Below are 26,489 nucleotides of genomic sequence, written 5' to 3' on the forward strand. Positions count from 1 at the left end.
TGTAATACGTGTAACTTCAAAAATATCTGATTGCAGGCATTTGACTTTTTGACTGACATCATGATAAGGGATCTATAGTGAACATTAATTTTCTGGGCTAGTCATTCTTTCTAGATTCTGATGAAAATATTTCAGTCTTTGTAAAGACTCTTTAGCATAAAATGAATTTCCGTTCCTTGACAACTAACTTTTTGGTTTTAATCTGAATCTAATGAGAGAAATGCATTTAGAGAAGTATTAATAGTTTTGAGTTTGGGAAGTGTGGTGGCTTTTTGTCATTAAATAAAAAGAGAATAATGTACCTCCATTTGTTTTCCAATATCTTGCTCTTGTTTTGTCTCAATTTCATGACTTGTATTAGAGTCTGGCATTTTCTTTTTCTTTCCTTTCCTCTCCTTTTCCTCTAAGACAATTTTTCGGTTTAGCAAGTTTGATTTTCTTTTTTTTCTATGATTCTTTCCAGGATATTACAGAGCTTGCTCCAGAGGCTATAATTTCTAGATGATAACTCTTTATTTTAGGGTTCAAAGACTAAATTTACCTTCAAGTTGTGGTTAATTTCTCTTTCTCAAGCTCACGAAGGCTTACAGCATAGAACAAAGAAAATGAACTTCCTAGCTCATGGTGGAAGTGGAAAGAGCTTTGAGAGGTCATTCGTGCAGACCCCTGCCTTTAAACAATGTCCTGGGTCAACCAGATAGGAGAGGTGAGGCCAGGCCCCAATGTTGATTGAGTGACTCTTGTCTGGTCAAGGGCATGCCAATCCTGCTGTCGACTCATTTCCATAGGGTCCCCAGGGCTTCCATAGGGTCCCCAGGGCAAGATGCTATACCAGAGGCAAGCTGCAGGCATTGCCCAAAGTTGAGGAAATTGTGCTTTTGATTCAGCCACATTCAAACTTAATTTATTCAACTCTTTAAAATGGATAGTGATGCATTTTCTTCTAAAATGACTAGACCGCCATTTTCCTGTGCTGGACTGTGTCCTCCCTGAGTTCGGGACCTGTGTCTTGCCTGTGTTTGCCTGTTCCCTGGGTGGATGTCTCTTTTTTTGGAGCAGGTTGGTTGACTACGTGGAGGCCACTTGCAAGCCGTGCCAGGGAGAAGTCAGTTCTGTAACAGCTGTGAGTCTTTCTCTTCCCAGCCTCATCCCCTCTTTGCTGTGCCCCAGAGCAGCCAGGTAATCGTTCCGTTCTGTTCTCTCACTCTCCGGTGCAAAAACTCTGCTGGGACATCCTCTCTCCTTCATGCTGAACTCTGCCATGCAGCAGGGTTTGTGGTGTGACCCCTACTTGTCTTAGGGCACTTGGAGTTTGTGAGCTCATGGAGGACAGAGATTGGGTCTAATCTCTTTCTGTATTTGTGGCGCCCAGTGTGGTCTCTGGCACATGGTGTGTGGGCTCACTTTGTTGAAGAAATAGTGCATGCCAAAAATCGTGGGGAGGAAAACCATAGTTTTCATTTTGCTTAGGAAGGCCATTAGAAGAGGAATTGACTGCCTACGAACATTAAATAAAGACACAAAACTCCTTGCCTTTCATGCCTACTGCTTGGCCCTTCCTCCTCCTGCCTGCCGTAGAAAACCTTTCTACTGTGTTTGAAGTGGCCTCTCATTTGCCTGTGTTCTTGTGCTGTTTGGTGTGCATCTGTTTTTAACAGATGTAAGTGTGTCGTTATAGTCCTGTTCTGTTTTTTATTTTCCCTGGTGCTCCATTTAAAATGCACTGTGTTATCTGTGTCCCTTTAGTCCATGGCTCTAACTGCATCGTGTGCACGTTTCATGTTTTACTAACTGCCTGCCTCCCCAGGTATGAGCACTTAGGTTGTCCCCGCTTCCCACCACCCAAGATCAAGCTGCCCTGAGCATCCCATGTCCATCTCACTCTGCAGGGCACACAGATGTCTTTGGGCTGTGTTCCCAGGAGGGGGTTGCTGGGTCTCGGGTGTGGAGACGTAGACTTTGGATAAGCAGGGCCTGCTTCTCCCAGGCTGGTTGTCGCAGTGGACACTGCCACCCACGGTGACCAGGGGCTTCCTGCATCCTGCAGTGTTCTGCCTTCTACCACTCTTAACTGTGTACTTTTCATTTCTCTGATTATTATTAAACTGAAGCATCTCTTCATACATGTGGAGGTCTTATGGGTTTCTTCTATACATAGTTTATAAACTTTGCTCATTTTCTTTCTTTTATTTATTTATTTATTTTTGAGATGGAGTCTTGTTGCTCTATTGCCCAGGCTGGAGTGCAGTGGCATGATCTCAGCTCACTGCAACCTCTGCCTCCCTGGTTCAGGTGATTCTCAGCCTCCTGAGTACCTGGTATTACAGGTGCATGCCACCACGCCCAGCCAATTTTTGTATTTTTAGTAGAGATGGGGTTTCACCATGTTAGCCAGGCTAGTCTTGGAACTCCAGACCTCAAGTGATCTGCCCACTTCGGCTGCCCAAAATGCCAGGATCACAGGAGTAAGCCACCACTCCCGGCCTCATTTTCTTACTATACTTAGTTGCTTTTTTTTTTTTTTTGGTCTCTGTTTTATTTCCTTATATATTCTAAGACGTTAATCTTTGTCAGTTTCAGAAAAGAAAGGACATATTAATGTTGAAAACGCAGGAAGACTATAAGACTATAATAGGATAAAGGACAGTTGTTGAAATTGAGTACACAGCTTTGCATAACTCATTCAACTGACCTTTCTTTTTCCTTTTTGATATATGAGCACTGTGTCATAGATGGGCTTTGATATATGAGCACTGTGTCATAGATGGGCGCTGATACTGGGCCAGCTTATCAAAACCACTGAACTTGGCAGCATGGCTATCAGGAGATAATCCTTCAAATGTGTGGCTGAAGTCTAGGCATTTTGTATCTGAGGTTCCCCCTAATCAATCTGTTGAGTCTCCAGTCAAGAAAGTGAAATGAGTTCAGTTCGTCATAACTGGGTCTTAGCAAAACCTTTGCCAGAGTCCTGGCAGTTTCTGTCCTCTTTTCTGGATATGCAGAAAACAGCTGTTTACTAATCCCTTGGGGATTCTGCTCATCTTAACACCATCACTTTCTGGTTCATAATCATCCTTTTCATCCCTGGTTGTGAAAATTTTCACCTTTTGAGAGAGGCGGAGGCCAGTTGCCGCAACAATGGCCCATTTTCACATCTGTCTGATCTTTGGTTTCTGAGGTTTGACTTTTTAATAGTGTAAAGAAACCCAATGTTTGGTTATTCTCTGGGAATTTACCCATCTCACGTTTTCCAAGTGCCCTCTGTCACTCTCTGACAGGGTCCTTTGTTCCTATGGGGCAGAGTTGGGATTTGTCTTTGAGCTTTTTTTTTTTTTTGAGATAGAGTCTTGCTCTCTCATCCAGGCTGGAGTGCAGTGGCATGATCTTAGCTCACTGCAACCTCTGCCTCTCGAGTTTAAGCAATTCTCCTGCCTCAGCCTCCTGAGTAGCTGGGATTATGGGGGCTCACCACCATGCTCGGCTAATTTTTATATTTTTTATTAGAGACGGGCTTTCACCATGTTGGCCAGGCTGGTCTTGAACTCCTGACCTCAAGTGATCCACCTGCCTTGGCCTCCCAAAATGCCGGGATTATAGGCGTGAGGCACTGTGGCTGGTCTCTTTGAGCTTTTGATTAGCTTTCCAGAAACTAGATGGCCTGGAGTGACTTCAGAATGTTTGGGATTAAAAAATCATCCATCTGATTTCACAAATGGTGGGGTGCTTGGAGGCTGGATACTGACGGTAGACCCCTAGGCCTTTGCAGGGGCAGTTCCTGTCCTCAGCCTGAGAGGGGTGCCAGGGGTGTGGCTGGGTCTGGTCCCTTGTTGAAGGGACTCTTCTGTGTGGCATCCATGGCATGCGGATGGTTCGAGTGTGTCTTTCTTTCTGCTCTCACTATTTTCTTTCTCTCGCCACTTGGAAGGAGCGAGAAGTGGAGCCTGGGCCAAACCCAAAGGGCAGATGTGTCCTGTGCTTGGCCCTGGAGCTTCCTGGGGGTTGAGGGCTGTATTGTTGCTACAGAAGTACTTTGTGAGGTTGTGGCTGCTCCAGGAAAAAGTGCCCTGTCTTGAAGCGGGAGGAAGTTCTCTCTCAATGGGTTTTCTGTTTCGGGGCAGTGAGATGCTGGTATGTGCCCTTGGAGAGATCTTGGTCTAAATCAGGCAGAGGGAGAGTGAAGAAAATGCATACACAAGGAGCCTACTCAGGGCCAGTGGTTGAAAGGACAAGTCCTGCTCTTGGAACTGTGCATCTGAACTTCAAACTGCTGCTTCTGAACCACGTGAGACGACGGAGGGGAAGGTGTGGAGGCCCACGTGTGAAGGTTGCCAGCTGGGCTCCGGGTGCGCTGTTGAAATGCTCTCTGGGAAACCACGTAGTATATCTCCAAAGCCTTAGGCTCATTGAAAAATGCTGGTGACAAACTGACCTCACTGGTTCTGCCAAACAGTGAGTTCTACACATCATGAATGTATTGTAAGGACCCTAACACGTCTCTTTGTACTAACTGTTTCAACTTTGTATTTGTTTAGGGTGGTACCGAGGTTACACGTTAAGAAAAAAGTCTAAGAAGGTAAGTCCTTCTTCTTAAACACAGTGCATGTCTCTTCATAAATCAAACCTTGAGAGGAAATCAATTCCATCTCATTTGTGTCTGAGGGTTTTACTTCTATATCTCTTTCTCTGAATTAAAAAAAATATATGGGTAGGAATGTGAACGACCTTGGATTGTTTTCTTCTGAACAATATGTGTACATAGAAATTGTAGCTTCATCTCCCTGAGTGAATTGCTAGTTTGTGATATAGTGTTGGCCTGTTGTCTTCTGTTCCTGAATTTTGTGTCTTTTTAGGCCTGTGTGTGTCAGAGAATGATCTGAGTAAAGCAACTTCAGGAAAAAAATTATTTCTCATAGTTGTCAATCTTGTGTTGTCCTTAATAATAAATTAGCAAATTTGCAAAGCTCATGCGTGCTCTTTCCCTCTTGCATATAACTGTTTTTACCCTGCCTAAGTCAAGCTGGGAAAAGAGGAGTTCTGCTCTCCTAGAGCAGTTTGCATGAGTGGTTGTTTGAATTTCTGAAACTAAGACATGTAATTACACCTCGGATCATTGTGGTGGGCACTCCCGTACACAATTCTGTTGTGGCTTTAACATTCTTAGCTTCATAGAACCTAATTATGGCTCTTCTGTTTCATTCTACGATGTTAAGATTTTGAAGTAACCTCTATTCTAAGCTGTGGTTGGGCCGTCCACGTTAACTGAGATGTTTTAATATCTAATTATATTTGACGGATGGTTCATTTTACTTTTGTGTCCTAAATTTGCCTCTCATTGTCTCCTTATTGGGCTGGACTCTGGATTGTGGTCCTGAGCCTGTAATAAGTCTTCCAAAGTCTAGCAGCCCCAGTGCCAGGGTCCTCCCACTCTGCCTTCCCCAGAGCCCCTAACCCAGGCTTTGCTGAGCAGGTCAGAGTGGGTCATCCTCTTGCAACACCAGCACTTGGGAGGGGTCCAGGGTGGTCCCTATGGCAGCCATCCTCTGGCACAGTCATGTCTAATGTGAGAGACAGTGTTAGGAAATCAGTGAGCCAGATCTGCAAATTGAGACCAGGACCTCTTACCTCGACCGTGCCAACCTCAGACTGGGCTACAGGTCTCTACACATCCAGTGACCTATAGCCTTGAAGTTTGCACAAGATAGATTTCAACCTAGCGGATGGTAGAATAGATTTCTCCAGGGAAAGTTCTATTTTCACATTGATTTTCCCTTCCCCAATCAAGAGTGAATTCCAGCCAGGTCCAAAGGTATTACCTGTAGGCCCAGCTACTTGAGAGACTGAAGTGGGAGGATTGCTTGAGCTCAGGAGTTTGAAACCAGCCTCTGCTGGTCATAATGAGTGAGATCTATCCCTAAAAAAAATAGTGTGTGCCTGCAGATGAAACTCTGAATGTGGGAAAGCTGCAATTGAAACCTTTAGTAATAAGAGATTAAGATCATGGACTAATATGCCCCTCCCCTGTCGCATTCCTACATAGGACACAGCTGCCACATCCTGGGCTGGATGTGCCCCAGGCAAGCTGTTCCTTTTTCTTTGAATCTTATTTGGTATTTGTTATCACCTTCCCCAATTTGAGATCTCTCATTCCCACAATGCCTCCCCAAACCATAGTACTTCTGCACTACACCTGGGTGCCTAGACATCATAACTCATTCATAACTCATCAACACAGTAGAGCTGGGTAGGGAGTACCTATTTTTCCATCTAAGATCTCCACTGGTAGATGAATAAATCCAAGCTTTACAGAGATTGTAAACTTGTAAGGGGCCTCCTAGGCAGTAGCAGAAAAGGGATGTGGGCCCTAGGAATCCTGGCACCACATGTCTGTGAACAACTTTCCTGTAGTTATAAGTGTGCAGTTGATCAGGGGTGGTGCTGAGCAAGCCCAGCGGAAGTTGCGCATTTCAAACCTGCAGGTGTGTCCAGCCTCACGCAGTCGTTATCCTTCCTGTGGCTTCATGATTCTCCAGTGGGTTTGCTGAGATTGAGGGTCGTTTCCGCCTGTGGACATGGACAGGACTGGGATTGGTTTTTTGTTTTTCTCCCCCATCTGGGTGGACACCTATTGCTATCATGGAAAGACACCCAGGAGGGTGTACCTGGGATTTGGAGGTGTCTCGGATAACCAGGACCTGAACACAGCAACCCAGCGTTGGGGTCCCTTCAGACTTTTGTTTTTTTTTAAGTTAATGTTTTATTTTTTTGGAGGCAGGGTCTCACTTTGTGGCTGAGACTGGAGTGCAGTGGCGTGATCATAGATCACTGCCACCTCGACTTCCTGGGCTCAAGGTATTCTCCTCCCTCAGCCTCCCAAGTAGCTGGGACTACAGGTGCACACCACCATGCCTAACTAATTTGTAAAAAAAATTTTGGCAGAGACAGGGTCTCACCATCTTGCTCTGGCTGTTGGTGAGCTCCTAGGCTCCTAGGCTGAAGTGATCCTCTCACCTCGGCTTCCCGAAGTGCTGGTTGCAGGTGTGCACCTCTGAGCCTGGCCCAGCCTTGTTTGTTGCTCAGCCTCTGACTCTCTGCCTGACGCCTTCCCTCTCTGTGATAATTCTTCTTTATACGGAATTTGGCCACTTTCCTTGTTGGCAGAAGCAACATGAATCATTGGTGCCTGCTAGACCAGTTCAGCCCCCTGCCTGCCCCCTGCCCGCCCCCTGCCCTTCCCAAACTTGATTGGTAGCTTGTTTTCTGCATCATTCAGGGCTGGATGCCGGGGAAACCCAGGCAGAAGCTTCCATTCCCACAACAGGTGCCTTGAAGCCACAGGGGTGCCACTTTATGCATTTCTGCTGCATGCACTAAATCTCATGCAGGAAGCGGTAGCTGGGTTGTGTTGCACTGCCCAAGACTCCAGCCCCGTTGCCTCTTTTCTTACCTTCCTTTGCTTACCTCTGCTTTATTCCAGTAAGGGAGTTATTTTGCTTGCTCAGAAAGCAGGACCCTAGGTTTTTTTTTTTTTTCCCTGAGGCAGAGTCTTGCTCTGTCACCCAGGCTAGAGTGCAGTGGCAGGATCTTAGCTCACTGCAACCTCCACTTTCCAAGTTCAAGCGATTCTCCTGCCTCAGCCTCCTGAGTAGCTGGGATTACAGGTGCCCGCCACCACACCCGGCTAATTTTTGTATTTTTAGTAGAGATGGGGTTTCACCATGTTGGCCAGGCTGGTCTTGAACTCCTGACCTCAAGTGATCCACACACCTGAGCCTCTCAAAGTGTTGGGATTACATCGCGCCTGGCCTAGGACCCAAACTCTTGACAAAGCTCTTTCTGGCACTTCACAGAATGTGCCTGAGGCTGAATGTCCTGTTGAGAAACTCTCCCCAGGCTTCATTCTCTTGGGCTCACATGTGCATTGCACTTGAGGGAGGCAGGCCAGCTTATCAGCGGAAGCTAGGGTGTACCCCCAGGTGTTGTGCAGATTGGGCGAAATTCGGCCTGTCTTCCTGTATTTTACCAGAGGGCCCCCCTGTTGGGGAGGTCTCTGAGAAAGTCCCCGTGGGTCTGGGTACATGGTCAGTGCAAAGTTGGTGTAAACCAACTTTCATCATTTTGAAAGAGGAGACCATCATCAAAAATTGCTTTTGAGACATCAGTTGGCCTTTTTTCTGCCTGCGTTGAGGCCAAAAAGGTGTGATCTATGGAGCAGCCTGCAAATTGCCTGTATCTTTGTGGACTTTTTCCTTTGCAAGTGTGTTGTCTGTTTGCTTCTAAGATGTCGGCAGACTCTGCAATTCAAGCGGAATGAGTTGCCGTCTTTTCCACTTCTTTGTGTTTTCTTTGATATGTTAAGACTTAAAAAATTAAGAGCGATCTAGCCACCCCTCACCCCACCTTTTTGGGAACTATTGTTTGATTTACATTCAGCAATCCTATTGATAATAAAAGCTACTGTTTTTTTTTTCTCCCAAAGGGTATATTTCCTGCTTCATATATTCATCTTAAAGAAGCGATAGTTGAAGGAAAAGGGTGAGTCTGGTCTTGATGTTTAAATGAAGAATTGCAATTACTGTATTTGGCCTTGCTCCTCTTTTGTATGATGGTGTAATATGAGAGGGTCAAGACAATGGATGTGATTGACTCCAGGGGGACAGGAGTTTTGGGGAGAGAAAGGGGACTTGTGATTCAGAGTTGTGTTTAACATGGCTTTGATCCTTTTTAGAGTCTGAAGTCAGCACCATACTTGGCAGTCACTGTCCTTGAACCTGGGGTCACTATTGGAAAGCATTCGCCCTGGTGCTCTGTGCTTCCTCTGTGAGCTACTGACTTCATTTGGCAGAGACTCCAAAGCCCCCCAGCTCTGAGTCCCCCTTTTTTTTTTTGGGAAGACACTGCAGGCTGTGATATAAATGGAGTTTAGGGTGAAGCAACAGTTGTTGAATTGGGACATGCATGAGTTTACATTTTGTCTAATTGTGATGTATGTTTCCTAGAGGTCATAAAACTGATGTGTAAGATCATTAAAAGGACATTTCTAGAACAGGAACCCATTAGGCAGGAATGGCAAATGAATAGCCAGGTGTGAACTTGGAAGAAGGAACATTAAAATGTTTTCTTTTTTTGTCTCTGCTACATCTTCACACTCAGTTAAATATGTAAATTATAAAATTACTAATCATATGATTACTGCATAATGACATCTCTTTGGCTGATTACAAAATTGCCTTTCCAAGCACTGTACTTTTAACATACGAAAAGAACTGTTCGGGTTCCATAGTTCCATGATGCATAATTAAAATGAAGAAAATAATTTAGAGGCATGAATGATGATGGCCTGCAGTATGGTACTTTTTAGACAGATAAAGTGTTTTGTATGCAGAGTTTTAAAGGGAAGAAAAAGAAAGTTGAGACTTTTACTCTGTGGAAGTAACTGGATCAAGTGTGCATTTAGTATACTTTATATGTGCGTTAGAATCCTTATACAGGGCAGACTGTATATGATTAGTTAAAAAGCACTTTGATGTATACAAAAGAATATATGTAAAATGTAATTATGAAGCATGACAATAAAGTGAACAACAGGTTATTCTGAGTCTCAGTAGAGTCACACCTAACCAGACAGGCAGACAGAGACACATTTGGTTCGTGTTCCTGGGCCTTCTGGTCCAAGGTGCCCCACTGTGGGCAAATGCCTAGAGCTGTGGTGAAATGAACAGTTTAGAAACAATTTCCCTGCTGTTGCTTTGGGTTCCCTGTGATTGTTCCACACTCTTTTCCTGGCTCTATCTGTCTCCCTTGCCACGGCCACTCAAGCCTAGCTGCCCAACAGCTCCTTCCCTGAAGAACCCTGGCCTTCAGGCTTGACAGGTGATCTCATCCCTCTTCTTTTCCTGCAGGTTGTTGTAGACTTCCAGCTTCCCTTCTTCTCCTGGTCCTTTGCCCTTTCTAGTGCCAATGTGGGCCACGCTTTCATCCCACCTCTGCCTGCCTTCTTGCTCTCCAAGTTTATTGTCCTGTCTCTCTTGCAGAGTCTGTCTCTTTCAGGATCTGTCTCTTGCTGGTCTCTTGCATGATCGTTCTCATATGGCCTCTGTCCTGCAGGCTGCCTCGTAAGCCTCTCTTTCTTGCATGAGCTCTCTCTTGCATCATCTGTCTCTCCCTCGCGGGCTCTGTCTCTCCCTCGCGGGCTCTGTCTCTCCCTCGCGGGCTCTGTCTCTCCCTCGCGGGCTCTGTCTCTCCCTCGCGGGCTCTGTCTCTCCCTCGCGGGCTCTGTCTCTCCCTCGCGGGCTCTTTCTCTCGCGGGCTCTGTCTTTCTCTCGCGGGCTCTGTCTTTCTCTCGCGGGCTCTGTCTTTCTCTCGCGGGCTCTGTCTTTCTCTCGCGGGCTCTGTCTTTCTCTCTGCAAGGCTCTCTCTCATGTGGTCTCTCTCACAGTATCTTGCTTGCATTGACTCTCGTGAAGGATCTGTTTTGCTTCGTCTCTCTTCTCTCTGGATGCTGACTTCATTCATTCTCAGACATCCCAAATGATTACTCTATGCCTGTTACCACTGATTCTGTACCTATTCCCCCATAACCAAAGCAATTCCCATTTTGTCCCCCATGCTTTTCCCAGTACTGACATGGTTAGCAATGCCTCCTTATGTCCAGACCTCACAGTGTCTTCTCATCCTCCGCCTCTGGAGCTCCACTGCAGCCTTGGACACATTGGTCCCTGCTTCACTGAAAGCCCATCTTAACGCTGATGCTCTCATCCTCTTCTTGTTATGCTGACCTACTGCTCAGGCATGTCACCATCTCCTCTGTCCCGTGTGCGCTACTCTGAGGGTGCTGTCCTAGCCTTCTCCTGTTTCTTTGTTGCCCCTCCCTGATTGACATGGCCTCTGTTGCGTTCCCCTCTTCAGCTGATCTGTCTCTATGGGTGATGCTCACATCGGGACCACCAGCCCTGACTTGTCTTCACCCCTCATTCAGTTAGGCAGCCAAGTAACTAAAGAGAATCATCCCCACTGTTGGGTGAGCATCTGCTATGTCCCATTCATTCTCTTTTCAAAAAAAATTATTATTATTTTTATTTTGTATTGTGTATTTTTATTTTTTGAGAGGGAGTCTTGCTCTGTCACCGAGGTTGAAGTGCAGTGGCAAGATCTTGGCTCACTGCAACCTCTGCCTCCAGGTTCAAGTGATTCTCCTGCCTTAGCCTCCCCAGTGGCTGGGACTACAGGCATTCACCACCATGCCCAGCTAATTTTTGGGTTTTTTTTTTTTTTTCAGTAGAGATGGGGTTTCACCATGGTGGCCAGGCTGGTCTTGAACTCCTGACCTTAAGTGATCTGCCTGCCTTGGCCTCCCAAAGTGCTGGGATTACAGATGTGAGCCACCGCACCCGGCCGAAAAATTATTTTTAGATTTAACAACAAAAAAAAATTGTATGTATTTATGGTGTACAACATGATATTTTGAAGTATGTATACATTGTGGGATGGCTAAATCAAACTACCTATGTGTGCATTACCTTACATACTTATCATTTATTTGTAGTGAGAACATTTAAAATCTACTCTCAGCAATTTCGAGTATACAATACATTGCTATTGACTGTAGTCACCTTGGTGTAGGATAGTAGGCCTGTTGAACTTATTCCTCCTAACAGAAACTCGGTGTCCCTTTGACCCATCATCTCCTCACTCCGCTATGTCCCATTCATTCTTTTTTTTTTTTGAGACGAAGTCTTGCTCTGTTGCCCAGGTTGGAGTGCAGTAGCATGATCTCCGCTCACTACAACCTCCGCCTCCTGCGTTCAAGCGATTCTCCTGTCTCAGCCTCCCGAGTAGCTGGGATTACAGGTGCACGCCACCATGCCTGGCTAATTTTTGTATTTTTAGTAGAGACAGGGTTTCACCATGTTGGCCAGGCTGGCCTCGAACTCCTGACCTCAGGTGTTCTACCTACTTTAGCCTCCCAAAGTGTTGTGATTACAGGCGTGAGCCACTGCGCGGAGCCCCATTCATTCTTAAAAATGCTCTGCCTTGATGCTCTTTCCCTCAGTCTTACCAGCAGCCCTATGAGGCAGGCATTGTTGGGGTTACATATGCTTGAACCCTGGCAGGTAACAAGGTGGTAACAAAGGTAAGACAATAAAGCCAGATCAAATGCGTTAATGCCAGCTGGCATGTTAATCCCAGGGATCCACTGGGCCTACCAGAAGGGAGGAACCTAAGGCGGAACCAGAACCAACAGCAGGACATGGTGCATGCACTGAGGCCCTATTCACATGATGGAAGGGAGGACATTGAGCTCCAAGCTTCTCATAGCCAGTGTGAGGAGCACCCAGTGGACTCAACCCAGGATCCGTAAGATGAAAACATCCCAGTTGTTGTTGCAGATCCTCACACTGTGAGTGGAAGGAAATTTCTCCCTGCAGACTTTGTAGGGATGACACCTTAGCATGTAATGAACCGCATTTCCATCAACATCCTTACTGGGAAACTTGGGGACATCCTTGGCAGGGCTGTTTTAATAGTCATGTTCTTCAATAGGCACTGATAGTGGCCCATGAAAGGGTCATTTTGTTGTTGGTGGCGGTGGTGGTGGTGATGGTGGTGGTTTTTTTTTTTTTTTTCGAGATGGTGTCTCACTTTGTTGCCTAGGCTGGAGTACAATGGTACAATCTTGGCTCACTGCAACTTTCGCCTCCCAGGTTCAAGTGATTCTCCTGTCTCAGCCTCCCGAGTAGCTGGGATTACAGGCCCACACCACCACGCCCGGCTAATTTTTTGTATTTATTTATTATTTTTAGTAGAGTCGGGGTTTTACCATGTTGGCCAGGCTGGTCTCGAACTCCTGATCCACCCACCTTGGCCTCCCAAAGTGCTGGGATTATAGGCGTGAGCCACCACGCCCAGCCCAAAGGGTCATTCTTCATAGCAGTTTTCTAGGGGATGGTCTTGCCTGCACCCTTCCTTCCCTCTGATGTCTGGTTCTGGAACTATCCACGAGACCACCATTCTTTCAGGGTCCCCATTGTCTCTTGCTTTGGGATCCTCCCCTCCACTGTCAGTAAGTCATCGCAGGCCTGATCCCCAATCGTGAGCCAAAGTCAGAGTTCCTTCCATAGGTCTGGGCTCTGTGCACATCAAGGGATGTAGGTGGGACCTATTGTAGCATCCCTCGGCATTCCATGCTGGCCACATTCTTGCCTGTTCAGGACACACAGACAACCTGTGAGGCCAGCTAGCCTAACTACACCAGCCACAAATTCACTCTCTTCCCCCAACCCTCAGTAGTCTGAGTCTTACTTAGTGTAGTGCCTGACCCAGAGCACATGCCCAGGAAGCAATGGTTGATTTGATGAAAACCAGTGCATAAATAGGTAATGAGTTAAGAATAAGTCAAGGGGTTGGGCATGGTGGCTCATGCCTGTAATCCCAGCCCTTTGGGAGGCTGAGGTGGGAGTATCACCTGAAGTCAGGCGTTCAAGACCAGCCTGGCCAATATGGTGAAACCTCATCTCTACTAAAAATACAAAAATTAGCCGGGCGTGGTGGTGGGCACCTGTAATCCTAGCTACTTGGGAGGCTGAGGCAGGAGAATCGCTTGAACCTGGGAGGCAGAGATTGCAATGAGGTGAGATTGTGCCACTGCACTCCAGCCTGTGTGACAGAGCGAGACACCATCTCAAAAACAAAGAGTAAGTCAAAGGTTAACCTTTTGGGGTGGAGGAAAAACGATAAGAAAGAGGATACAGAATTTAATCAGAGTTGGCATCAGATAGAGTAACCACGGACATTTGGAAGCTGTAACCTCTCTCATATTTCGCCAAGGATAACTGCTTCCTGTACTATCATGTAACGAGTTTTATGCATGATGGAAAATGTAAAAGTCATCTTAACCCAAACCTGTATTTTAATACCACATGGACCGGCTGTGATTTATGGCATCTTTAAGATAGATGGGTACACATATTATGAATATACTTTCCTTTTGCCAGACCTTGATGTTCTGTAGACTTTTAATGGAATATTATTTGCCTCTTTCATCTTACCTTGACGTATGAGGTGGATGGCTTAAGCGCAGGGTAATGTATGAACCTTCCCAAGCTCTGTACAAATATAACTTGTCATTCATAGAGACGTATGTATTTATATGTGAGCATGCAGTCTTATTTGTAGATTGTCTTCCCATTTGCTTAATACTGAACGCTGTGGCCTAGATGTGAAATTTATCAGGTACTACTCACAGCAGGCAGTGAAACCGTGGACTCAGCTGCTCTTTCCTTCTTTCCTCCCAGGCAACATGAAACAGTCATCCCGGGTGACCTCCCCCTCATCCAGGAAGTCACCACGACACTCCGAGAGTGGTCCACCATCTGGAGGCAGCTCTACGTGGTGAGAAAATGAGATATTCATTCAAAGCTTAGAAATAGAGAGTGGGCTTTTTTGACCCTGATATGCCAATGGGATGTTTTTCTTTCTCAGCGAACCTTAAAAGCAGAGCTTCCGAAACAGAGTTTTACTCAGAAACGGCAAAGGAATGGCTGAGAGTTTAGCCCCTGTTGGGAGCTGTGTGCCCTTCGACCTGCCATGTATTTGGGTGTATTACAGTGAGCTGTAGCAGAAGGGACTGTAGGATGTGTCTTTCCTTGCATTGGAAGGAGAAATGTGGTTGTTTCAGGCCCCTGGAACGCGGGATCGGGCAGTGTGTGTTGATGTCACCTTTTAAACAGTAATAGGTGCTTATTTAAGGATCCAGTAGAGGGCAATTACTATTTTTTTTTTTTTTTTTTTTTTTTTTTTGCCGTTGTCTGACAGTAGGTAATACCTCTTATCATTTAAGAAAAACAACAGAGTCTTCTAGATTTACCTGTGTTTGTGACAGGGATAGGGAAATATTTTACATTCCAGCTTCGTGTGCAATTGTCCAGTTCTCCTGATCACAGAAGAACTCTTATTAATGCAGAGAGGTTGAAGCTCTGACATCTTCCATTTCGTATTCCCTCAGGGCATTTCTTTGCACATAAATTCATATTTGCAGAAGATTACCTTTTGTTAAGCTTGTATTTCTATTCAGAGTGTTGATTTCTCATATGCTAATGTTATTATCACCAAGCCAGGGCTCTGGAAGGAAGTCGGTACGTTCATTTCTTGAGAACATAGAAAACTTCCTAAAGTCCTGCAGCTGCTTGTTGGGCAGGCTTGTTGTTTCTGATTATACAGTGGTTTCCTGTAAATGCACAGTAATAAGCAGTTGCAGTAATTGTCATCAAATGTACTGAAAAACCTAAAAGCGTAAAGTTAGCCATGAATGTTTTGTGTAAATCTGAGCAATTCTGTAGTCAGGGTTTCATCTTCAACTTAGCAATTTTTTAAACAAAAATATGGCAACAAAACAAACAGGAGTTGATGCTAATAGTCAGTGGACCTACTTAAGTCTATAACCCTAGAGTAGGTATTCTTAATGAGCACATTGGTTTCCTTTTACAAAACTTAAATTTGCCTCTGATAGACTTACACGGTTGGATTTGTGCAAAGAAAGCTAAGCCAAAAAATGGCTATAATATTTTTATATGGGCTGGGCACAGTGGCTTATGCCTGTAATCCCAGCACTTTGGGAGGCCGAGGCGGATGGATCACCTGAGGTCAGGAGTTCGAGACCAGCCTGGCCAACATGGTGAAACCCTGTCCCTACTAAAAATACAAAAATTAGCTGAGCATGGTGGAGCGTGCCTGTAGTCCCAGCTACTTGGGAAGCTGAGGCAGGAGAATTGCTTGATCCTGGAAGGTGGAGGTTGCAATGAGCCGAGATTGCGCCACTGCACTCCAGCCTGAGTAACAGGGCGAGACCCCTCTAAAAAAAAAAAAAAATGCATTTTTTGCTCCACATTGTAGATATTAGCAAAATAGTAAGGATTTTAGATAGTTGATACAGCCTTAGAGCAGTGGACAAGAGAGGGCAGCGTGGATATTAGAAACTCCTAGAAAGAAGGTTAAATACCAGAGTGAGGTACGTGGTTTAGATATGTAGAGGGGGAGTTTTTTAAAAAAGTGGCAGTGAACAAATTTAATGTTTTAAAGAGACCATGACATTTAGATACCTTTTTATTTATTTATTTTTTGAGATAGGGTCTTGCTCTGTCTCTCAGGCTAGATTGCAGTGGCACGATCACAGCTCCCTGCAGCCTTAACCTCCCGGGCTCAAGCAATGCTCCCACCTCAGCCTCCTGAGTAGCTGGGACTACACCTGTGAGCCATCATGCTCAGCTAATTTTTTTAATTTTTGAAGAGATGAGGTCTCCTTATGTTGCCCAGGCTGGTCTCCAACTCCTGGACTCAAGCAGTCCTCACGCCTCTGCTTCCCAAAGTGCTAGGATTATAGGCCGGAGCTACCAAGGCTAGCAATGCTTAGAATTTTATCACATTAGGTTCCACCTAGATTTCGTTTCATGGAAAGAACCACTGAGTTATTTTCCTTCAGATAATCCCTAATCTCCTTGATTATTGTACGCTTGTAATTGCAAGCTGCAAACTGTTGCTTTTCTTTGAGCCGTCAATCCCATCAAAATTCTTAGAAAGTGGCAAGAAGTGTGAGTTTTGCATCTTATTTGCATTTTCCTCTTGTCACAAAAGCACCAAGAGCTTGTAGATTGAGATTTGGCCTCTTGCAGAAGTGTCTCTTGTGGGTTGTACATTCCACAGTGTGCAGCAGCCCACCCAGGGTGGAATGCTTCTTCTTCCCTATAGCTCAGCTGAGAGCAAGGCTGAGGAGTTCAGGTTCTCAGTGTGCGGAGAAGGGTCCAGGGTGCAGGGTGTTCTGAAGACCATATGTAGGTTGTAGGATTCAGATCTTTAGGCTCAGACTAATTCTGGAGGAGCTTTAGAGTTGTCCATCTCTGATCCAGATGCAGGAAGCTCACGAGCAGGTGTTGATGCTCAAGGTCTAGCCCCTGTTGGGATCACCTTTTTGCTTCAGTGGGACATAGGATGTTGGATGAACTCTTGGGGATTATGCATTACTTTTTATTCCTTTAATCTTTTAATGTCTCATGGAAACCAAATTCCGTATAATATGTTTTAGTTTATGCTGAAAGCACCTTTTAATTCAATATTAACTAAATCTCATGATCTAGTGCTTACACCTCATGTATATTTGAAGAGATATCCATTCTCTACCATCTCCACAATGCTGTTTTATAACAAAATCTTTCTGATTGGGTTTTCCCCCGTATAGCAAGATAACAGGGAGATGTTTCGAAGTGTGCGGCACATGATCTATGACCTTATTGAATGGCGATCACAAATTCTTTCTGGAACTCTGCCTCAGGATGAACTCAAAGAACTGAAGAAGAAGGTCACAGCCAAAATTGATTATGGAAACAGGTTTGTTTATTTGAAAGATGATTTTACGCTTAAATTATCCAATGTAATAACATCACTATAAGCCTTCAGGAGACCAAGATCACATTTTATCATAAAACAAAATTTCTACCATCAAAATAATGGCATGTTTTTCATTTTGAAAAGGATGAGGTATTTTCCACTGGATTCTGAACTGGGAGCCATTCTTGAAACCTTGTCATTCTTCAAGGGATAGAGTCAAGAAGCCAGGGAGCCTGTGGTTTTCACCGTTCTGGAGGGAACCCCATCATTACTCCCCTAGCAAGGAACTTTTACTTTCTGACCATAGTTTTTGACTTTGAGTCCAGATCTTGGGGGCCTTGTGTAGTGACAAGCAACAGGTTTCTTCCTGTGGAATCCCAGGTTCTGAGAGTTGGAATGGACATTAGATCACTGGAAAGTTTGTCACCCGTGTAGGCTTGCCAGTTTTCACAAACAGAAATACAGTCCAGTTAAATTTCACTGCAGATAAACAACAAATAGTTGCTTTGTGCAGTTGTGTCTCTTGCCAGAGCAAGAGCTCTTCCCATCCACAGCAGGCATCCCCCCAGCTCTGCATGAGTGCCTTTAGTGCTCACCCCTGCCTACAGCTGTACCTTCTATGTTAGCACGTGTTTTTTGATGCTGAAAGCAAACAAGCTGCTCTGATCCTAATTCTGCTGGGTCCTGTAACTAGAATGAGTCCCTGCCCTTTTCCACCTGGTAATATTTAGTTTTTCATAGAATAGCAGAGCTGCAAGAAGCCTTAAAAAGTATCTGGTCACATGGTTCCCAAATGCTCTTCTATTTCAGAATCACTTGGATAGCTGTTGAATTATAGAATCCCGAGACCTACCCCTTAAGGCTCTGATTTGTGATATCTGGGATGCTGGCTGGAAATCTCAGGTGTTTTTTTTTTTTTTGAGATGGAGTTTCGCCCTTGTTGCCCAGACTGGAGTGCAATGGCATGATCTTGGCCCATTGCAATCTCTGCCTCCTGGGTTCAAGTGATTCTCCTGCTTCAGCCTCCCGGATAGCTGGGATTATAGGCATGCACTACCATGCCTGGCTAATTTTGTATTTTTAGTAGAGATGGGGTTTCTCCATGTTGATCAGGCTGATCTCAAACTCCCTACCTCAGGTGATCCGCCCGCCTCGGCATCCCAAAGTGCCAGGATTACATGCGAGAGCCACTGCTCCCAGCCGGAAATCTCAAGTTTTAAAAATAGAGTTGGGTTGTGCTGGACAGCAGATTTGGGAAACTTCTGGTTTAATTCAACCCCCTCATTTTACACATTGGAATGTGGAAGTCACAAAAGGGAAGGGGTTTGCTTCCAGCCATTCAGCAGAAAGGAGTTTGGGTAAATCAAAGAACCTTTCTGTAAAATCAGAATTATCACATAATTTTCTGGTAATTTATATTTTGAAGTGTGAAAAATTTCTTAAAGCAATGTTATAAGCAAGATGTAGGGTTTGGATTAGAAATGCTGTAGGAGAAGTTTTTATTTTTTTTCCCAGAAAGCCTGAGATATTAGCTATTATTGCAGCAAAACCCATTTCAAGACCACCTGCTTAAAAAAGCAGACTTTTAGAGCTTTGATTTGATTTTCTATTGGAGTATCATAGTTTAAACTTATGTTCAGAGACCACCTGCTTAACTTGGCTGCAGGAAGCTAGCAAAGTACATTGTATCATGGAAAAATCTAGTTAAGGAAGGAAGTGTTTCCAAATACAGTTTACTACTTTGATAGGAAATACAGTCCTTAATAAGACAGTTTTTTTGCCCAAGGATCTCCAGTCTCCTCCATAATTTCTCCAAAGCCCAGTGCTCTGCATATATTTTCCTACTTCTTCCTTCAGAAAACCTAAATGATGCAAAATGATATCACAGTGTTGAATGTTTGATTTTAAGGTGGGTGGATTTAATAAGGAAAAGATGTTTTTGCGTCTTTTTCATTGATCGCTTAGGCATTCTTGCCTTTTTGATTTATTTTTAACCTGGGTGGAGGGGTTTGAGGAGCTATTTGAGAATGTGATGAAGGTCTTGGACCATATCTCTAGAAAAATGCACATACACAATACACACACACAGGCACACAGACCCCCCAACACAGACACACAGACACAGACACACACACACACACACACACACACACACACCCACACACATACACACACACGATTTCAGGTTGGGGAGGGCTCCCACCGTGTCCTCATAGATGCATTAGGCTTCCATGGACTTCATCTCTCCATTGCCTTGCTGTGGTAAGTTGCACCTTCATAATGGAAATGCACTCTGATTCAGAACCAGCTGAACACTGGTTGCTGAGAATAATGCATAGAAGGGTTTACTGCACAGGCCACTTCGTTTGATGGTTTGCATGTGGCATTCTGGAAGGAGCATGGCTCTGCCATTGGGGAGTTCTGACACAGAACCCGGTCTCTGGGCTTTTCTAGATGTTTGATTTTGGAATAAATAACTTCTCCAAGCTTAGGTTTCCTCCTTTGTGCAATGGTTCTGACCGTCTGCCCTGGCAGGTGTGAGGTGATGACGTGGCAGGACGTGCACAGCAGGCTGGCACAGGGCCGTCCTCTCGTGTGTTTCCTGAGGGAACCCAATTCTACGTGGCCTGTAGGACCTACTGGCTGGGCCTCCTAAGCTGGTTCTTTGTAGCTGCCCTGGCACCAGCACTGACGTGCCCATAGCAGAACTGATCATGCCTACACTAGAAGGGACCACGCCGCCACGAACACTGGCCCTACCCACAGTAGTACTGACTCTATCCATGCATTACTGACCCCTGCCCATACCAGTATTGACCCCGCCCACACCAGCACAAACCATGCCGACACTGTCACTGAACCTGCCTGTACCAGCACATTCCTAGGGGCCGGTTCAGGGATAGGATAAGGAGTAGTATTTGGGAGGGAGGAGCTTGCCTTGTTAGTGAGACATGTTACAAAAATAACTAATGAGACCGTAAAATGCTTTTTACATTTTCTCCAGATGTCTTTCTGTTGGTCTTGAGTCACCCCGCTTACACTGCAGCCACTGAGGCTGTTTTCCTGCAGCACAAAAAGCCTCTATTTGTTTAAAGTCTGTTTACCCTGATGCTGTAGACAGGCCCAGTTGGTCCTCCTGCTTCACTATCAGTGGAATTTGCTCAATAGATATTAAAAGGAAAAATGAGTTTTCTGTATTTGCCTTCCCAGTGGTACAGTGCTTGAGCAAAACTCCAAAGACTAAATATGTTTGAGCCTCTGACAGACTCATATCTGGCTTTAAGGTGTGTGACCTCAAGACTCAAAGTCTCAGGGTAGTTTTTTAGATGGAACATTTATGGGCAATTCAACTTTCCTCTTTAATTTGTAACTATAAAGATGTTCTCTAATTGAAATGTATCATTCTTTCAAATGACTCTCTTTCCTTTTTCATATTGTTAAAAAAGCCTGTTTCCATTGGCTTGTTAATTATAGGAATATAATCCCAACGGCAGGGTAAGAGGCATCTATGGTTAATTTTCTGCCCTTAGACCTGCATGTTTTGTTAACAAGAAAGCCAGAACCTACTACCAGATCACAACTCTTGATCTCTTTTGTTACATAGTTGTCTGTGTTCTTTAAATAAAAACGGTGGTAAAAATCATCTTACAATTTTGTTGGATTTGAGGAATCAGAGTATTCCCCAAAATATGTACTGTTATAGACTGGACAGATTTATTAGCCAGATGTTGCTTGTGTTTTTAGTTGTTAACTACATTTAGCCATCTGGCCAGGAAGTTGCTTAACCTTATTGTAGATAACGTCCATATGTTTGGTATTCACATACAATAGAACATCTGTATTGAAAATCTTCCTGTGGCCTCATGTAAGGACTAGAAGTAGTAGGGGAGACATGCAGGGGACCCTACCGGGGTCAGTGGGGAGTAAATAAGGTGGTGGGTAGATCTCTCCTCCAAGTTTTCTTCCCTCTCTCCTTCCTCAACTCCATGATGATGTCACAACTGCCAGCTATGTGTTTGGGTTGATGGATGTATACGTGATTGCATATATATTTGAATATGTGTGTGTGTGTACATATGTAGTGTGCCTTAGGTGGGGTGCAGTGGCTCACGCCTGTAATCCCAGCACTTTAGGAGGCCGAGGTGGGCGGATCACCTGAGGTCAGGAATTGAGACCAGCCTGGCTAACATGGCAAAACCTCATCTCTACTAAAAATACAAAAATTGTCTGGGTGTGGTGGCACACGCCTGTAATCCCAGCTACTCGGGAGGCTGAGGCAGCAGAATCGCTGGAACCCGGGAGACGGAGGTTGCAGTTAGCCGAGATCGCACCACTGCACTCCAGTCTGGGCAACAAGAACAAGACTCTGTCTCAAAAAAAAAAAAAAAAAAAAAAGTATGCCTTAAAACTTTTCATATTTTACATAATAATTAGTAATACATACTTCACTTGGGCCTTGTAGATCTGTAAAACTTCTCATTGGAAGACAAAGCCACTGTTGATTGCAATGGAAATAAAAATTGAGGAATTTTTTTTTTTTTTTTTTTTTTTACTTCTCCCAAGGTGACACATTTTGAGCTAAAGAAAGCAGCCTCCAAGAATTTTATATTCCTAATATTTTGGGCAAGCCCGACTTTCTAGGATATTTTTACCTGCCCAGTTGCTGTGGTGGAAGTTGTGCTAGAAAATTCAACTTCCTTGGTCTATGTCTGTGAACTTCTAAATTCTTGTTGTTCTAGAATTCTAGATTTGGACCTGGTGGTTAGAGATGAAGATGGGAATATTTTGGATCCAGAATTAACTAGCACGATTAGTCTCTTCAGAGCTCATGAAATAGCTTCTAAACAAGTGGAGGAAAGGTTACAAGAGGAAAAAGTAAGTTTGACTCTGTCATATGCCATTCACGTTTTCTCAGTAATAAGTTTTCAACATTAGTAAAATATCAGTCAAGCCCAAAATTTTCACTAAGAAAGAACCTGAAAAGGAGTAGCTGCAGAGTTTGTGTCCTACAGTCATTGAGTGGAACGGAGCCTGGTGGCACAGGATGTCACCCATGACATGAAAGGGGGTTGGACAGCATTGTGTTTCATCTTAGGAGACAGGATCCTAATGATGTTGATTTTGTGTTCTCATCTGTCAAATGAGACACAAGACTTGATTCTGCATTTCCTCTCGGATAATGGTAGGCAGGTCATGTATTCCAAGCTCATTGAGGGCAGAGAGCACATGTCTTATTGGTCTTTTCATCTTCTATGATCTTTAATGGTATCATATATGCATTAGTATTCTCGCCTTACTATAAAGAAGTGCCTGAGACTGGGTAATTTATAAAGAAAAGAGGTTTAATTGGTTCATGATTCTGCAGACTGTATAGGAAGGATAGTGGCTTCTGCTGAGGCCTCAGGAATCTTATAATTATGGCGGAAGACGAAGTGGGAGCCAACACTTCACATGGCTAGAGCAGGAGGAAGAGAGAGGGTGTGCGGGGGCATGCTACACGCTACATTTTTAAACAGCCAGATCTTGTGAGAACTCACTCACCATCATGAGGACAGCACTGAGCCGATGGTGCTAAACCATTCATGAACAATCCACCCCATGATCCAGTCACCTCCCACCAGTATATGTATATATACATATATATATACACACACACACACAGAGTAGATATTCAGAAATTGACTAATTGAATTGTCTGTTAATTCAACAAGTATTTACTGAGCATCTACTGTGTACCAAATGTTGAAGACATAATGATAAATGAGACAGATGTCCTTGGAGGGTTTAGTCTAATGAGGGAACAAAAAATTAAATAACTAGACATAATAATCATTATTTTGATTTATTGGATGGACACCTGAAAGTTTTGTATCTCTGAAAATACTCAGCACAACAATTGCACAGGATACAATTTTTTTGTCTGTTGTGTGAATGCATGATTTAAGAATGTGCAGGGGAGATAAGAAAGTGACTGCACCAAGGGCTTTGCTGGGTTATGCCAATGAGTTATTACAATTTTCTATTCTATAGGGAATAAAGAAAGCAAGTGTTAGTGATGAGTGTTGCTGGGGTTGACTTTCTGTTTCCTTCCATACACAGTCTCAAAAGCAGAATATAGATATTAACAGACAAGCCAAGTTTGCTGCAACCCCTTCTCTGGCCTTGTTTGTGAACCTCAAAAATGTGGTTTGTAAAATAGGAGAAGATGCTGAAGTCCTCATGTCTCTATATGACCCTGTGGAGTCCAAATTCATCAGGTGGGTGACATTTCTTGGCTGCTGTCTTTCCTCTTTGGTTAGTATTAGGAACTTGGGATCAGAACCACTGAAGCGTCCCATTCATGCTGAGAGGCCTTGGATGAATGGCTGCTGAACACAAGCAAGCAGCCGAGTCAAGAGCTGTCTTGGACAGTGCCAGGTTGGGCTCTGGGTCAGGGTGAGCCTTCTCGCTTGTAGATTGCTATTTGCTTGTAGAGTTATAGCAGTTGCAGGTACACTCTGGTCGTATCTTAAGAGTGTAGCTGAAGATTGAAGTAATAGTTTGTTTCCTAAGTTGTCTTCGTAAGATTTTATGTATCCTGGTCCCTCAAGTATTACTATTTCCATTTTTCAAAATTTGGTTTCTATGAATGCCATTTCTGTGAGTTTTGTCCTGTTGTTTTTTCTGCAAGACGATTGGCTGGAATGCATCATTTAGAATGGTGCCTGCCACATACAGACTGTTAGTTAATATTTGTTAAATGAAAACACTGTAAGTCTATTTTTCCTGCTTAGCCTTCAGTATAACTTTCTCTTTGCCCAGATGGAAGCACTGTGGTTCAACTATGTATGAATTGTGTGTGTGTCTGTGTATATGTTAAAACTCTAATCTTCACTTGTATTATTCAAAATTTGAAAACTTAGTGTATGAATGATACAGAAAAATATGAGTGGATTTTATTCTCACTTCTGATAAAGACTTTGTTTCCTCTTGACATAGGATGCAGTTTTTATTTTACAATGTATTTGGTTTGTCATAGGTTTTGAAATAAACATGCATTGTGCTGAATTTTGTAGTATTGTCATTCTAAATGAACAAATAGGCTCTTAAAAAAAAAACCAACCTAGAAATACCATTTGCAAGTAGTTCCATTACAGTGACAACCCAAGACATTGCACATTAAAACTTGGCAAGGTTTTTGTGCTGTGGATGTTAATTGATGAGTAGCTGTATGTGATACTTTTGATATTTATAAACTCATAATTGTCTGTATAGTGCACTTACATGGTATTAATTATGAAGCAATGTGGATGTACATTTGGTACCCGGTTATTTGGAAAATTAACTTGCTTTTATTTCTCCATTTTTCAAGTGAGAACTACCTGGTTCGCTGGTCCAGTTCAGGATTACCTAAAGACATAGACAGATTACATAATTTGCGAGCCGTGTTTACTGTAAGTGCACCCAAAGATGCCTAGTTGAATTAGCCACTATTCTAATGACTACTGTTAGTGATTTCTCTCTGCCTTCCTGTGACACTAGAACATGGGTCCCTGGGATTCCTGTATACAGGTTAATTTAGTATTACTAAGTAGAGTGCATTTCCAGAAATCTTCTGAGTCTCTAGCCACCCTTAGAATCACCATGACAAAGATTTACCCATTACCATGTAATGTGCCTCTTAAATGTGTATCTTTTTTATTTTTTTCCTCGAGACGGAGTCTTGCTCTGTCACCCAGGCTGGAGTGCAATGGCATGATCTTGGCTCACTGCAACCTCCGCCTCCTGGGTTCAAGCAATTCTCCTGCCTCAGCCTCCCGAGTAGCTGGGATTACAGGCATGTACCACCACACTTGCCTAATTTTTTGTATTTTTAGTAGAGATGGGGTTTCCCCATGTTGGCCAGGCTGCTCTCGAACTCCTGTCCTCGTGATCCACCCTCCTCGGCCTTCCAAAGTGCTGGGATTACAGGTGTGAGCCACTGCACCCAGCCCTTAAATGTGTATCTTAAGCTCACTTAACAGTAATTGACTATTGTTATTAAATTCCTTTTTGTAATATGAATAACTGATTAAAATGATAAAAACTGGTCTAAGAGGCTCAATCCATTTTTTTACTGTCCTTTTCATTGGAGCTTGCATTGAATAACGGGTCTCCAAAATAATTTACGGAAACTAATATTTCTAGGACCTCGGAAGCAAAGACCTGAAAAGGGAGAAAATCAGTTTTGTCTGTCAGATTGTTCGCGTGGGTCGCATGGAGCTGAGGGACAACAACACCAGGAAACTGACCTCGGGGTTGCGGCGACCTTTTGGAGTGGCTGGTAATCCATTTCTCTGTGTTTCCTTGAGAGTTTCAGATCTTCACAGTCACTTTCAAAAGAACCACTGTTGAATGTTGATTGGACAATGGGCAGCTGTGATTTATAAGCTTTTCTGCTGGAGAGAAAAAATATATTTATTAGTTATTTTCATTGTGGCTTCAAGTTGACCTGCTAGGCTCAGGATGCTCTAGTCCACAAGTTTCAGATGTAAATCATATATTTGGTTTTAAAGTGGATCCCATCTTTTCCTGGGAGAGATCCTGACCCATATTCTCAGTCTGTAGGGAAGCCAGTCAGTGGAGGTTTTCGGGTCTCAGTGGTGGACATAAGAATGGATTGTGCAGGACGAAGAGGAGGAAGAAAAGCAAACCGTGAAGAGGATGCGGTTAGCTTCATGTTGGTGCTCTTCCTCCGCCACGTCGGTGCTCTTCCTCCGCCACGTCGGTGCTCTTCCTCTGCCACGTTGGTGCTCTTTATCCTCCACGTTGGTGCTCCTTATCCGCCACGTTGGTGCTCTTTATCCGCCACGTTGGTGCTCTTCCTCCGCCATGGTGGTGCTCTGTTATTTTTGGTGATAGCACAAGAAATGTGAAAGACCAATTATCTCTTTTGAGGAAAGATAAAGGCATACCCAGGAAGTGCTGATTATTTGCCCTAGTTCAATGTCACTCTCATTTTTCATAGTTTTGGGAAGTGGTTTTCTCTGTTTTATGGTTGCAGTACAATTTCATTACCCAGCACTGTGATATTTATTTTAATTTTTGTGATTTTTGGGATTCATTTGAATATTTATGTGGGAAAAGTTCCTGAT

At 44.0% G+C, this 26,489-nt stretch overlaps 1 protein-coding gene across 4 annotated transcripts in view; it reads left to right on the forward strand.

Moving 5' to 3' along the window:
• DOCK1 (dedicator of cytokinesis 1) overlaps positions 1–26,489 on the forward strand; it is a 547,152-nt gene that overhangs the window by 67,144 nt on the left and 453,519 nt on the right. For all 4 annotated transcript variants that reach the window (XM_024253415.3, XM_024253416.3, XM_054523055.2 and 1 more), the window contains exons 3-10: positions 4,533–4,573; positions 8,477–8,532; positions 14,292–14,388; positions 17,228–17,376; positions 22,116–22,251; positions 23,476–23,633; positions 24,728–24,809; positions 25,543–25,678. In XM_024253415.3, the coding sequence (XP_024109183.1) occupies positions 4,533–4,573; positions 8,477–8,532; positions 14,292–14,388; positions 17,228–17,376; positions 22,116–22,251; positions 23,476–23,633; positions 24,728–24,809; positions 25,543–25,678 (855 nt within the window). The remainder of the gene's footprint in view (positions 1–4,532; positions 4,574–8,476; positions 8,533–14,291; positions 14,389–17,227; positions 17,377–22,115; positions 22,252–23,475; positions 23,634–24,727; positions 24,810–25,542; positions 25,679–26,489) is intronic.

This window comes from Pongo abelii, chromosome 8 (genome assembly GCF_028885655.2).
Source record: "Pongo abelii isolate AG06213 chromosome 8, NHGRI_mPonAbe1-v2.0_pri, whole genome shotgun sequence".
NCBI lineage: Eukaryota > Metazoa > Chordata > Mammalia > Primates > Hominidae > Pongo > Pongo abelii.